The sequence below is a fragment of the Anastrepha ludens genome, chromosome X, assembly GCF_028408465.1.
Source record: "Anastrepha ludens isolate Willacy chromosome X, idAnaLude1.1, whole genome shotgun sequence".
NCBI classification, from domain to species: domain Eukaryota; kingdom Metazoa; phylum Arthropoda; class Insecta; order Diptera; family Tephritidae; genus Anastrepha; species Anastrepha ludens.
The window spans coordinates 17,551,765-17,567,527 of record NC_071503.1 but is presented as its reverse complement, the minus strand read 5'-3'; the positions used below and the strand labels follow the sequence as shown (position 1 = coordinate 17,567,527).

Genomic DNA, 15,763 nt, shown 5'->3' with positions numbered 1-15,763 from the left:
TCAGTGGCGTTATACAGGGTCCGACACTCGAAGTGTAACCAATTTCAGACAGCTAGCGCAGCTGAAGCGCGCGGAATCATTTCGCCCAGAGTAAACGCGAAAAGAGAAAATCATTAATGGGTTTCAAACGTAATAGTGTGATTGCATTATATTTAGCTGGAAAATCACAACCAACGATTGTTCGTGAGGTTGAGCACCTTAAAGTAAATACATTTTTTGTTTATCGCACCGTTCGTCGTTAAAATGATACTGGTACCATTGCGAAACGTTATGGAGATGGTCATCAAAATACTGCAACGTCACGTGAAATGGTTCAAAAAGTGAAGAAGCGACTAGAGCGAAATCCCCGAGGAAGCGCCAATCATATGGTGAAAGAACTGAAAATATCTGACCGTAGCATCCGCCGCATACTGAAAAATTATCTCAAAGTCAAGCCTTATAAGATCCATAAGGCACATGATCTCACACCAAAGCAACAACAAGTCAGACTTGAGAGAGCGAAGGAGCTGATTTACTTAGCCGAAAGCCAAGCATTGTGTTTTCTGACGAGAAAATTTTTCAAATTGAGCAATCGTAAACTCCCAAACGATAGGGCTTATTTGACCGACCGTTCATACTAGAATTTGACGCGAATCCGATGGATTACTCTCTTTGCGCCATTTTGCAGAACAGGGTATGAACTAAGAGATTCACCAGTATCGAGCTATTATCCGCGAGTGGGCCAAAATACCCGGAAGTCACATTCGGGCAGCTCGCGAATCATTTATGGCCCGTCTCAAGGTCATAGTCAAGGCTAAAGGTGGTCATATCGAACAAAAGTAAATTGATTATTAATTTTGTATTATTTTCACTCATTTTTTACCTTGAATTGGTTTCCTTTTTAATTAGTTACACTTCCAGTGCCGGACCTTGCACTTTATTCAGCGATGAAACGAAAATAAATAAAGTTAGTCCAGATTGTAGGAAGTTCGTTCGAGGACCAACGCGTGCAGCATTCTACCCTGTGTTAATCTCACCAATCATAAAGCACGGGGTGCGGAGCTAGTATTCGTGGAACGCCGAGAACTTACTGGTGAGTTGGAAATTTCAACAAGACAATGATCTGAGGCACAATTCTTGTGATGCCAAAAAGTTGTATGAAGACAATTTGATCACTATTACGAATTAGGTATTTTAATAGAAACATATTTCGAACGCCGTAAAAAAATGCCCTCAGTACCTAGTTATTTGGCGAGACTCAGAGACATGGGAAGCTAGACAACAAGGTCGTACGGTCACAGTAAGATCCTCCTACAAGGACCCTCGCTGTTCAAAAACAGATCAGACTACACTGTCCCCGACCTTAACTTTAAGAAAGACTTTACGGTGCGTTTTCCGCGAAGAGCCGAATGGAGCAAAGGGAAGGTGATTGGAAGATACGATATCGAAATTTATACCGATGGCTCTAAGATGAACTGTGGTATGGGAGCTGGCTTCCGCTCAATCTATCTCAGTCAATTCGTCATCCTGATTATGTCAGCATGTTCCAGCCAGAACTGTTGGCGATCAGAGAAGCATGTAAATCACTAAAACTCTACAAAGAAGTTGGTGCAATAGTAATTATCTTCTCAGACAGTCAAGCAGCTATAAAGGTCTTAGACTCCAACTCCATTTCATCCAAACTAGTCTTACAGTGTAGAGAGGAGCTGGAAATGCTTAGTTATTGGCTTTAAATCTCTCTGATATGGGTTCCCGGTCACAGGAACATACGGGGTAATGAGATAGCGGATGATCTAACAAGGAAAGGCTCGGCTCTAGAAATAGCAGAGGCGGTGGCAGTTTCCACCCCACTCAACACGATAAAAGCACCCATTGCCACACACTTTAGCCGAAAGAAGATGGAAGCAACTAACTACATGTATTACAACAAAAAACACATGGCCGTCATACAAAATCCAAAGAACGAATGATATGTTAGGATGCTCTCGGCCAAACATCTCACGCATCACTGCAACCCTTACAGGCCTTTGGAAAGTAGGGGATCAAGAAGCTAGACTCAACCTACCCTTCAATCTTATCTGCAGAAGCTGTGAAGCGGAAGGAGCGAAGGAAAGTCTTTTCCACTACTTATGTGAATGTTCAGGGCTAGCTAGGGCCCGACTCCGCTCCTTTGGTAAGCCTTTCTTGCAGCAAACTAATAAGATCTCAGGAATCGAAATAAAGAATTTGCTGCTATACTTGAAGCTCACTAAATGGTTCTCACTTAGAACAAAAAAAAACACAGAAATCATTATACGAGGACGGTGGTAGTAAAACGGTACTGGTCACTAATTAGGATTATTTCAGGGGAAATACTCAACCACTTCAACAACAACAACAACCTAGTTATTTGAAAAGGTCGAGGCTGCATGGGAATCCATCCCTGTTGATCGTTGTAGAAGTTTATTATTGTCAATGAAAAGGGCTGTGCAGCAGTAATAAAGCGAAAAGGATTTTCAACAAAATATTGAAACAGAAAACTTCGCGACCCGACTGGCATTTAGTATTGCGCGAATGAGATACTAAAACAAAAACATGAATTCGCCTTGTCACTAGTTGGCGAGATAGAACTCTCCAGAAGATACGAGCTGCCAAATCGAGAATTTGTGTATGCGTATAGGGTATTCAGCCGTAAGGTGAAAAAAAGGAAATAGAGTAAACAAGTTGTGTTGCCAATAATGTATGACTTTTATTTGCCAATTCAGTGATCGAACCCAGAAGAATTATTGCGGGAAATTTATTTGGAATTTAACTTAATAAATTCGTAACAATAGTAATGGATTTTTTCCCCTTTCGCCTGCATTTTTTACGATTTGATTATTATTTTGCTTAGTCTATATGTAATTTTTTAACTCCTCGACCATAATACTTATTTCGCTGATTAACTTTGTCATTTACCAACCGATCGACTTCAGCATACATGTTTTCGATACGTCAATTCAGTACAATTTGAATCTTGGATCGCTTTACACCGAAACAACGCGAAATCGACGCTATAAAACCCGAAATGCTTGACAAGGTGATGACAAAGTTTAAAAATTTGTTGATTTAGGTGTTGCAATAGATACCAAACTTAATGTCAATCTTTGAAAAGAATTTAATAATTTGATACTAGAATATAAATATTTGTATATAAATGAAGAGATCTACAGTTTTATGTCCCCTCCGAATGGCAAATGGTTTTTTATGAGGAGACTTTGCATGGTAGAAATACTCTCGGAAGTTTGCCATTGTCTGCCGAAGAGCGACCATAATCAGAAAACACTTTTTCTATCATTTGGTGTTTCGTGTCCAAGAGTTGCTAACCCGTGCACTTCCGAATGATAGTCACTCACCAACTTAACTGGAATACGATTAGATAATATGGTACTCGTATTACTAAATTTAAATAAATAGATAGATTGGAAACCATTCAAAAACTGTTTTTTTTTTCCTTTTTGTTTTAAGAGACTTTCGATAGGATTTGCTGTATGATTTTTCTGTACAAAGGAGTTGTCAAAACCTCATGAATCTTCCCAATCTTGACAGTTGTAGAATAATGCTAGAAATAATAAATGGTAATCAATTTAGAAGCATCGAATTTCAAATTGAAATAAAATAACGAAAATTTAAATTAATTGGGCAATCTTCATTATTTTTGTGTAGGACTATTCATGACATTTGTTTTTTTAATATAATCCCTTTCAAATGTTGGCCAATTTTAAATGACTCGCTGGAGCACTTCGGTCCGTATCTCAGGAATAACTTTATAATGTTGGCTTCCAATGCCTGCTCAATCGACGATGGTTTATCCACAAAGCATTTAGACTTTATATACCCCTACAAATAAAAGATACAAAATTATGTATCATACGATCTTGATGGCCAATCCACTGGTCCGAGACGAGTGATAAATTGCTCACCGAAACGACGTTGCATCAATTGTTTCACGGGATGTGTGGCAAGTAGTACTGTCTTTTTGGAACCAAATGTTGTGGAGATCACGGTTTTCAATTTCCAGCATTAAAAAGTCGTTTATCATGAGGCGATACGGTTTGCCATTCACTGCTACATTGACGCCAGCCTCGTCTTTGAAGAAATATGGGCCGATAATTCCTCCAGCCCATAGACCCCACCAAACTATTGTGTTTAAGGTATGTATGAGTTCTTCTTGAATGGCTTCGGGTTTCTCTTCAACTCAAATAGGGCAATTTTACTTATTGACGTAGTCATTGAGCCAAAAATTGGCCTTATCGCTGAACACCACCATACCTTGGCCTGAGCGCGCGATGAACACTTTTCAAAGAGTGTCGATTTTCGTAATATTGTACAATTGTAGGATTTGTAAACGTTGTTGAGACGAAAGTCTTTCCTTGCTAAAATGTCAATGAATACTGAAAAAGATTATATATTGAGTTTGACAGTAGCCACGCCCAATCTGTCAAAGAACCCTATTGGAAAAATTACCTCCAATCTGATCACCCTTATTTATAGTTAAACTGATTACGGGTCCTAGCCCATTTCCGCAATGTTCTTTCTCGAGTATCAAGACATTTTAAGTTCCTTTTTTAAAATCATTGGAGCAAATTACGATCTTACCCCTTCATAGCTAATGATATTTTTGATATGTTAGGTACGCGGTATAGTTAGTAGTCGTAACGACTAACATTAGGTAGGCAGGTTGGTTGGTTGGTTTTAATAAATTTTAATTTTCATCCCAGCATCCTAGGAGGAGAAGCAATAATATTTGCGTTTACACGACATGCTTATTGTTTTTTAAAAGACTTTTTTAAACCAAAAATCATTTTTAACTTTCTAAATGTGAGCAAAGAAAAATTTTATCCAGCAGTCAGTTTCTGTTTTGGTTGGCAAAAAATGGACACACCATCATCCGATTAACTTGGATCGAAGTTAATTGACCGATTATCGCTAACCAGATATTGACGTAACAAATTTTTAAGACTTCTGCTGATTAAGCTCAAATAACCTCTCAGGTATGTTGTTTTTACAAAAATATTTCTTCTCATAATGTGGTTAAGAAGCATAGAACGTTAGCTTTTATATATATAGTAGATGTATACATTACCGCCTTGAATTTTTGAAATTGCTGAGTTTTTATCCTGGGTCACTGGAGGAGTGGGTTTATGCGATTGCCCCGTTGCCCGATACATGGCCATTACCCAGAGACTACATTCGTTTTCGTCGTCGCAGGCAAATGCAATACTATCACCCTCTCGAACAGCGTTAAAAAAGTAGCGGCCTCCATTTAAATCGATCCCAAACATTAAATTGGCTGCAATGCAAAAAGTAACTAATTTATCTTGCTCTGTCTATAGCATATAATATTGTCATGCAAACCGCTTACCACTCGCCGCTTCAATGTAATCAACTGTGTACCCATCTAATTGCATCATTTCCGATGGCTCAGACTTCTTCTCCTTGTAACTACACATCGCAAACGTGTATTGGGATACTTGTACTAAAACAAAGTAACGTTTCTTCCACTTTTTCCATACTGATTTGCCAATTGCATGAAGATGACTGCAATAGAATTCATTAAATTGTACTATTCTAGAAAAATAATGGTAATCCTACTTGTCGTACAAATCGTTTGAAAAAGTTCAAACCGATTCTATCTATCATTTCTAACTATGTATCATATATATCAAGTCACTCCCCACTTCTACTCCAAAGAATATTAATAAAAAACAAATAATAATTAGTACTTCAGTAATAACTTTGCTTTCAAAAAGTTGTGTACATAGTATATAAATATAGGTATATGCAAGTTATTCGCTTGCAATTTCCGATTAATTTAGCAATTTTTTCAAGCGACATTCCATTGGAAACTTGAACGTCGAATTTGGCTCAGAATACATATTTTTCAATGAGACGCATTGTAATATAGGTGGTTTTAGTAATAAACAATAATGAATACTCGTGATTATCGGATTTTGAAGTGGTGCGGCATCAAGGAAATTTCTGTGTTTTTAATAAACTTATGTTTGGACAGCCTTTTACTATATTAGATAAACTAAGCTGTATGCCATAAACGGATTTAAAAAGTTGTTTCACATTATGAAGCGATCACATTCAACTATTCTCGGAACCACATCACGCTGCGAACAAGAGAAGAACGGCAGCAAAATTCTAAATGCTTTAAATTTCCAGTCCCCTAAGAAATTTTTATTTGTTTAAAAACTTCCTACACTTCTCACTTTTCTTCTGCTCAAGATAAGAAATTTCTAGTAATTTGAGCTTAGTTTCGTTGAGCTGGAAGGTGTTTCCCCCACACTAGGCGAAATTTGAACCTGTTGACGGAGTCAAGCCCATTTCAACTGTTTGGTTTTTCGAAGATATTGTTATTTGCAACAGCTCTTTATTGTTGATACGCAACATCTCTCTGGATTGCCATAAGCTCGGCCTCGTCTAACAGGCGGAACGAATTTTCATATATCTTGCTAATATGAACAAATAAAACCACCCTGTTCTCCAGATCAGATCCATCAATGTAAAACTGAAGATAATCGCTTCTCGTCCCATATTTGTTTCTTATTTTTCAAGGATGAAATTACTCTCCGAACAATAGAATTGAAAGTTTTTTCGTGCGAACGTCTTTTCATCGGGCGTTTCTTTACAAATGATTGTCTAAAGAATTGAAAAGTATATTTGCAGTTCTTAGATACAGTTTTTAGCAGAAAAATGTAATCCTCAATGTATTGTACTTATATATTAATGTAAAAGGGATATTTGAAAAATTTAATTGTTGCCAATATCCAATGCTTTCTGAGTTTTGATGCAAGTTGGTGAAAATTAGACAATGTTGATTTTGCTTGGTGGGACTCAGGTCAATTCGTGAAATAACATATATTAGCTCTATTGTTTTATTAATTTCCACCACCTGTGAGTAACACTCTTTCTCCTACTTAAGTTTTAGAATTTTATCCTTGGGAATAATTACCAAGGTTTGATTACACTGGTTTACAGCCAAAATGCACCAGAGACGTCGTTATGAAATTCCTATCTAAAATCACCGTCTGATTCCGAAAATCAAGGTTATTTTTTATTCTATGGTAACGTTTTTGAGATATTTACGAACCACCGTTATTAAAAAAAAAAAAAACTTGGGCCAACTTAATCATATATATCTCGAAAACGAATTGAGCGATTCCAAAACCGTTTAAATCTTTTAAAAGGTTATAAAATTTGCTATAAACTGTGAGTAAAACACTTTTTGCTAGGCCCTGCAGATTCAAAAGATAACGAACTATCATAACGGATTTTTGAAATTTTTTTTGTAAAGATATAAAAAAATTTGTACTTTGAGAGAAAGGATCTTTAAAACTTTTTATTTTTTCGTATATTTTTTGTTTTCACTCTAAGCTCTGTTTTATTACAAAAAAAATAAACTTTGATTAAACGAAATCGATGAACTAATAAAAAAGTTACAAGCATTCAAGTAAATATTGTATATCCATATAGTAAAACTTAAGTACCCTACAAATAATAGCATATGTACATATGATTCTGTCTTAACTCTATGATCTTATTTTATAATTCGAAAAGTTATGTGTCTTGTTTTGACGCTTATTTATATAAGGATCGGTTTCTCTTATGAGAAACCAACAGTAGTCACCTATCATAGCGACATCCCAGAATCCTTGATACCGACTTTCAATCATTTTCATTTGCTGGTGAAACCTTTCGCCATGCTCGTCTCTTTCGTCGCCAAGATTCTGTGGGAAAAAATTTAAATGGGAGTGCAGAAAATGAATTTTTAAAGACATATTTACTCCTGAAAGAAAATTAAAAAGGGTATTAGATAAATACATAAGTGACACATTAGCATATAATTTTCTTAGGCTGGATTAATCTTCCAATTCAGAACAAATTTTGGTCGTTCTTGTTTGTTCGGAGCAGGGCAATAAATTCAGATTAAGGGCTATATATTCTCATGTAAATTTAAAAATTTGCTTTCAAATTTTTTGTTTAGTTTTAAAGTTAACTGAGAAAACGGTCTTATTTGTGTTTTTTTATTTACCCATTTCCGCATAGTTTTTGATTAAATCGTTCACTATCAGCTCGAAGTTAGGACTTTTGTGTTTGCCTAAAAAAGAAGTAACGACCTTTTGAAAAGAGTCCCACGCCGCTGCCTCCACTGGTGACACTAGTTCTTTGAAATGGGTATTGGCCATTATTTTCCTTATTTGCGGCCCCACAAAAATCCCTTCCTTTATTTTTACTTCTGAAATCTGTGGAAAGATTGTTTTCAAATAATGAAAAGCTTCGCCTTCTTTGTCCAAAGCCTTGACAAAGTTTTTGATAAGGCCGAGCTTGATGTGGAGCGGAGGTAGAATTATTTTTTCCTTCTTTATAAGTGGTGAGTATTTTATGTTATCCACCCCAACTTGAAACTCGATTCGTTCTGACCAATCCTTTATGATGTAGTGGTCTTGACGTGCTCGGCTATCCCACTTGCATAGAAAGCAACAGTATTTTGTGTATCCAGATTGTAGACCACATAGCATTTCAACGACTTTTAGATCGGCACATATTTTCCAATCATGTTCTTCGTATTTAATTAATTTAAGCAATTTTTGCATTGTCTCACATGTTTCCTTCGTATTTACTGCATGCGCGATCGGGATAGATGGCTTTTAGTTGCCAATATGCAATAATACGGCCTTTAAACTTAATTTATTGCCGTCTATGAACAATCACCACTCTTTTGAATCATATGTTTCACCAAACTGTTTAAATAGACCAGCAATGTTTTTGCAATACAAACACTGTCCTTCTTCGTATAGTACTGGGAGAATTGTTCGTGACGAGTCCTATAATATGTTACCTTAACATCGGATGAAACAAATTTAAATTGTTGCATACGAGAGGCATGTAGTTCGACCTTTTCTTTTGACAATTCCAAATCCCGTATCCAATCATTGAGTTGTGCTTGTGACAAAGGGTTTCTTTCGTTTTCCGTTTGCAATTCAGTACAACATGATGCCGCGTAATCAGATACTGCTGTTGACAATGAAACTGGAGTCGGAACTAAAGTTAAATTTGATTCTGGCAATGTAGCTTCCGTTGAATTTAGTTCTGGTAATGACACTGTAGATACGCTCGCATAGGTTACTTTTCTTGACTTTCCAACCCCAAATACTTTTGTGGTACAAATATAGCAGTCCGTTGATTGGCAAGTTGGTTCCCTCCACTTCATTGGTGTAATAAATTTCATATGTCGCCTAAATAGATAGTTTAAGAAATTAGTCTGATATGCATTAAAAGAGAGAAAACTCCTAATTTTTACGATGTACCTTTTGGTTCCGGTTTCCGGAAATATCAATTCGACTCGACATGTGGTGCACACAGTATTCGGTGTCCATGGTTTTTCATTGTTTCTAGGCTCAATTCCATAACACTTATGGTATGCAAATTTGAAAGGATTTGAAAACACACGTCGCATCCTTTTAACGATAAAGAACATATCTGGATCATTTTTACACTCAAACTCTCGCGCCCTTTTATTCATATTATATTTTGAAGTAAATGACGGATTATAAACTGCAATTATAAAGTGAACAGTATCCGGCGATCCTTGCAGAAATTATGAAGGAACGAGGCACATGTACTATTATTTATACTTACATAGATGAACTAAAAATGCAAGCCTACCTATACAAAAAGGTTCCCTAGTTATACATAGAAAACACTACCTGCCTTAAACATATGATCTTGCTTGAAATGTATCTGTGTTTGTATCTAATAACCCTTCCAAAATCTATCTCAATCAATCAATTTTTTGTATCTAATAACCCTTACAAAATCTACCTGTAACTAACTGATATGCGAATACTAACACATATTACCAGTAGGGTACTTAAGTATTAAATGGATATATTTACTTGAATGCTTGTAACTTTTGTATTAGTTCATCGATTTCGTTTAATCAAAGTTTATTTTTTTGTAATAAAACAGAGCTTAGAGTGAAAACAAAAAATATACGAAAAAATAAAAAGTTTTAAAGATCCTTTCTCTCAAAGTACACATTTTTTTATATTTTTACAAAAAAAAATTAAAAAATCCGTTATGATAGTTCGTTATCTTTGATACTGCAGGGCCTAGCAAAAAGTGTTTTACTCACAGTTTATAGCAAATTTTATTACCTTTTAAAAGCTTTAAACGGTTTTGGAATCGCTCAATTCGTTTTCGAGATATATATGATTAAGTGGGCCGAATTTTTTTTTTTTTTTAAATAATGGTAGTTCGTAAATATCTCAAAAACGTTACCATAGAATAAAAAATAACCTTGATTTTCGGAATCAGACGGTGATTTTACATAGGAATTTCATAACGGCGTCTCTGGTGCAGAAAAAAAGTTGAAATTTGTGATCCAGTGTTATCTTGAAAGATTTATCGATCGACGTACTAATATAAGTGTAATTATTGTATTATTTATATAAATACGCCACACTAAATTTTGATTGTACCGTTCGCCCGATTTTAATAAAATGAGCACCGATTTGAAGAAAATAACTTACTTTAGTGCATAAATGTAAGCCTCGAGATATAGGGGGAGGGACATCTGATATATAGTCCAAAATGTGAACACCAATATGTCTCTAAAAGCAATTAATCTAGGTACTGAAACTTGGCACGAATGCATACATTGTAACATATATACCGCACTTATGGAGAAAAGTGATAGGTATTGGAAAAGAGGGCGCGAGACCTCCCATATAAACTGAAACTACCAAATCGGTTTTCTCCAGAACCAAAGAAACTAAGATAATGAAATTTGATACAGTTACAGCCGTTGAAAAATACTTAAGAACGATGCGTTGGCAACCATAAATGTGCATACATATGTAGGTATATTGTCGATTACGGTGCCGTAATGTACATATTGCGCTTGAATATATTTGTTGTAATCACATTCATTGAAATGCGTTCATTTATCTATTTCTCTTGAAGGGTTTGCATTGGTTTTTTGCAGTTTAGTAGCAGCACAGATATTTTTTGGGGAATATGCTTAAGAATGATTCGGTCGTCGTCCAAAGTTTTGTAAAAAGTTTTCGGTTTTATATTGTAACTAGTAAATAAATAAAAAAAGAAGGGGTATTCCTATAGCACTTTATTTTAGTTGAATCGATTAAATAATGTCGAAAGGGAAAAATTGCAAAAACTGCTTCGAAAAGCAATCATAGAGTTGCAAAAGACCGGATAATCCTACAGCGCCATTTCAGTACAATTAAAAGTTTCAAAAGGATGGTTATTAATACTTCGAAATATTTATTTGAATATATTAATTGGATGATCGTTATGTTTTCAAAAAAAAGATCCTAGGAAGAATGCTGCTGAGACCCATCAAGACATTTTTATTCGCCTGGAACAGTCAATAAAGAAGGAACAATTGCCCTCCGATTGAAAAATCAGGGCTTCCTGGTCGACTGCCATGGAGGAAGCCATTGGTAATATCATCGCAAGGAAAACGCCTATTAAATTTCTTCGAGAGCACACATCCTGGACTCAAAATCAGTGCCGTTATATTTTATTCAGCGATGAAACGATAATAAATGAAGTTGATCCAGATGGTAGAAAGTTCGTGCGGGGGCCAAAACGTGCGGATTTCGTCTCGCCAATCATAAAGCACGGGTAACGCTTAATAATGGTGTGGGTTTGGTTTTCGTGGAACGCCGTCAGGCCAATTCATCATATTGCAGGTAATATGGATGAGGTCGAGCAAGCTCAGATATTTCATAATGAAATGCTATCTTATGCAAAAGAGAATTTACCGATGATTTGGAAATTACAGCAAATCAATGATCCGAAGAACACTTCTCCTAATGCAAAAAACTTTTTCGAATACAATTCAATAGAACATCTTTGTAACGACGTAAAAAAATCACTCAGTACACAGAATATTCCAAATATGAGTCAGTTATTTGAAATGGCCAAAGCATCATGGGAATCCATTCCTGTTGAACGTTGTAGAGGTTTAATAACGTCAATGCAAAGAGCGGTGCAGTAGTGGTAAAGCGGAAAGGATTTTCAACATAATACCAATGTATAATTTTCCCTTTCGCCTGTTTATTATGATTTGACTATTATTTGAATGAATTTCGCATTGTATTAACAGTTGTACATGAAGTGAAACAATGTATGTTTTTCTTAGACAAAAAAGCTTATACAGATTGAAAACCTTTTAAATTTATCAAATAAAACCTAATATGCAAAACATTTAAGTGATTTTATTGAAAAAAGTCTAATGGAGAGAACTGGGTATCGTTCTTAAGTATTTTTCAACAGCTGTACACAATTGCCAATACCTGCCTTATAGTGAATAGTGGTACGTATTGGAAAAGGGGGCGTGGCACCTCTCTTATGAACTGAAACCTGCACATAGTTACAGTGTATAGTTCAATTGAAGTTGGAAACAAACGTACTACTTACAGTGAGAATTGGTATTGGTCGAATTTTCGAACATGGGCGATACTAACATATATGTATGTATGTACTATATAGTATATGAAACAGATTAGCAGGCAGAGTTCAGTACGGTGTGTTATTATACACCACCCGAGGATTGGCTAATGACTCGATAGCGTAAGACGCGGCTGTATAACATCTATGAGTATTAACAAAACAACTAAAGAAGTGTGGAACTCTGTATCGACCGAAATACTTGATTGAATTGAACTTAATTTAGACTGGTTGTTAATTATTGAAATCAAACAAACTTATAGACAATCAGAGTTATTGCTTGTTATATCAGACGTCCTTATCGGGTCAGTCTCCTTGCCGCGGGGAGGAGGCTTAAGTGGTGATTTAACGCCATGTTATGGAGATTAACCTACCACGAACTAAGAGGGTAGCTCCATATAGCAATTGAGTATCCACCCGCCGTCGGAACTGCGGAATTGGTAGCCACCCAAGTACTATGCCGAGATTAACGTACCAACAACCTGGCAGGAGGCATAAAAGACATTTATTTCCTGTTATGTGGAGGCTAACGAAGGATATTTCTGCACGAGGTAATCCGTCCTGGGAAATCCTCCCGTCGAGCAATCGGTGGCTCGTGCATCGGATGTGCAGGCCCGAACCCCATATTCCCTTATGAGCGGAACTCCGGGGTCCAGAGGAAGCGCAGTTCTGGTGGTGAAATATGGCACATTGGCTATGTCAATGCAGAGCCGAGTGAAGGAGAGCGATACACCGTCGTCGAAACGATCCGAGGCAACTGAACAATTTGTGGGGGATGTGGAGATGGTGAACCATCTCTCAGTAGACTCAGATGGATCTCTGATGCCGAGTAAGTCTTTGACAATGGATAAACCTAGTGCGAATCAGGTAAGTACCAGGATACAGGTGCTGGTCTATTCGCAAGGCAGATCAAACGAAGAACACAGGAGGCGAAGAAAGCCGAAGCATTAGCTAAGGTAAGTACTCAAGCTCCGCCAACTTCGACAGCTGTGATGGAAACGGAAAAGCGTGGCAGAACAGAGGATTCCTCTGCAACGTTGCATTCATCCGGAAAAGAAACGAGCCAACGATCTCAAATGTCGAATGACACTCTTGTCTGGCGAATTATTCGCGAGAATGGCAGCAAAGCCAATGACGGTAAAGATACATACCGACAAACAAGATGATCAATTGTCCAAAGGGCAACAAGACTATCTTCACAGCTATCTTTGGAAAGCTATCGGTGAGTCGAAAGACGCGCCGACTTTCGAGGGTAAAATGCCATCCACCATCGTAAAGGAACACTGTTCCAATGCCTTTTCCCCAGAATGACTGGAAAAAGAGATAGCACAAAATCCAGCCTGTGAAAAAAACAAGTTCATTGTTGTTGAGACTAGCAAAGAAAGGCTGGTACGAGCGAGTGTCTGGATTCCGGGACCTTCCTGTAGTTCAGCAGAGCTCCTCACACACATCCTTGTTCAAAACAAAGATCTTGACACGACTCTCTGGAGAGTACACTCGTGCACCAGGCAGAAATCCGCTACTACTTCGGAGGCGGGTTCCCACCTGGTAATGGGTATCGATCTTGGGTCTCTCAAGCTGCTGTAGCTGAAGTACGGGTGCCGTCCTCACCTACATCTGGGGCGAATCCATTTCCATGTCCAGGATTAGGTGGAGGACAAATCGTAAATATACTCAGTCTCATGACTGATGTAATATTTCCAAAGATAAATCTGCAGCATAGCAAAGCGTCTACGGCTCTCCTGTGCCGTGGGCATGCAAAACTGCAAACAAACCCACACATAATACTAATACAAGAACCATGGGTATGTGACAAGCGTATCTGTGGCCTAGGTGCTATGTCGTGGGACAAATACTTCATTATGAAGGGAATGTGAGACCGCGAGCATGTAATATCATGCCGAGGTTGATCGAACACACGATGCAAAAAGAGCTATGCTCCGGAGATATCGTTGTTGCAAAAATAAAGTACTGGAAGAGTGGGAACAGTGTCGAAGCTATCATAGTTTCGGCCTACCTACCCTACGACACTTTACAGCCACCTCCTTCGAGGGAGCCAAGAGAAGCGGTCAAGTATGCAGAATCCAACTAATGGTGGGCTGTGATGCAAATTCACAGAACATTGTATGGGGAAGCAGCAAATGCAACCTCAGAGGTCTCAAGTTACTGGATGTTATCCTGTCATCCGATTTGGTCATTCAACACACTGGTAACAAACCAATTTTTGTAAATAAAAGGAGACAAGAGGGGATTGATTTAACACTTACCAATAGGTTAGTTGGAAATCAAATCACCCGATGGCGAGTTTTGGAAGAGGACTCTCTTTCTGATCATCGTCTTATCGAGTTTCGACTGGGAATTGACACAATATCAGTACCATCCGGTAGGAATCCTCGAAATGTGGGCTGGGACAGGTATGGTGAGCTTGTAACAGAGCGATTATCAGACCTGAAAAAACTCAAATCAACAGAAATGATTGAAGATGCTACTGAGAAATTAGAAGGTACTTTAATCAATTGCTTTGATTAACTGTGCCCACTCAGGCAAGGTAGACCCAAACAGAAAAGGACTGGGCTAATCATCGACGGAGAGAATATAAGAAAAAAGTACGGAAAGCCTTAAATCCTATAGGAATTTCTGCAGTAACGTCGAAGAAATGAGGGAAAACGGAAACGTTTAATGCTCTACTCGAAACCCATTTTCCGGGTAGTAGAACTCTCTCTGAAGTAGAGAGCAGCATGAACAATAATGGTAGCGATGGTGGAACCTCTAGGTACAGCTGGTATATTGCTAGTCGGGTAGTGACAAAGGAATCGACAAGCTTCCCCTTATCTTCCTTTAAAAACTTTAAGTCCCCTGGGCCTGACAGAATATATACAGCAATGCTTAAGAAAGGAGGAGACAGGCTGATTGAAGCCCTGAAAAGGATCTTCACAGCCTGTCTTGCACTTGCCATCCCACTGGCGACGCGTAAGAGTAGTATTTATTCCGAAACCAGGAAAATACGACTATTACCTAGCAAAAAGGTTTAGCCCAAACAGCTTGACATCATTCGTGTTGAAAAGTCTAGAACGAGTGGTGGAGAAACATATTTGAGTGGAGAGTATTGCCGAGAAGTCCACTTAGTAGATATCAACACGCTTACCAGAGTGCAAAGTCATGTGAATGATCCTTACATGATCTTGTTAGCAAGATTGAAGCCGGGTTGGAAGCTAACGAATACACAATGGGCGTGTTCGTGGACATTCGGGGGCTTTTGATAATGCCACTTTCGGCTCAATAT

At 37.7% G+C, this 15,763-nt stretch overlaps 1 protein-coding gene across 4 annotated transcripts in view; it reads right to left on the bottom strand.

Annotated features, from left to right (window-relative positions):
• Positions 1 to 15,763, bottom strand: part of LOC128869311 (calcium-dependent secretion activator-like) — a 128,963-nt gene that overhangs the window by 24,734 nt on the left and 88,466 nt on the right. For 2 of the 4 annotated variants that reach the window (XM_054111837.1, XM_054111838.1), the window contains exons 8-9: positions 5,363 to 5,538; positions 5,084 to 5,290 (exon numbers count right to left, since the gene is read on the bottom strand). In XM_054111837.1, coding sequence (XP_053967812.1) covers positions 5,084 to 5,290; positions 5,363 to 5,538 — 383 coding nt within the window. Of the gene's footprint in view, positions 1 to 3,644; positions 3,838 to 3,920; positions 4,723 to 5,083; positions 5,291 to 5,362; positions 5,539 to 15,763 lie in introns of those variants that run through there. The other 2 variants (XR_008455262.1, XR_008455261.1) reach the window with 2 other exon arrangements.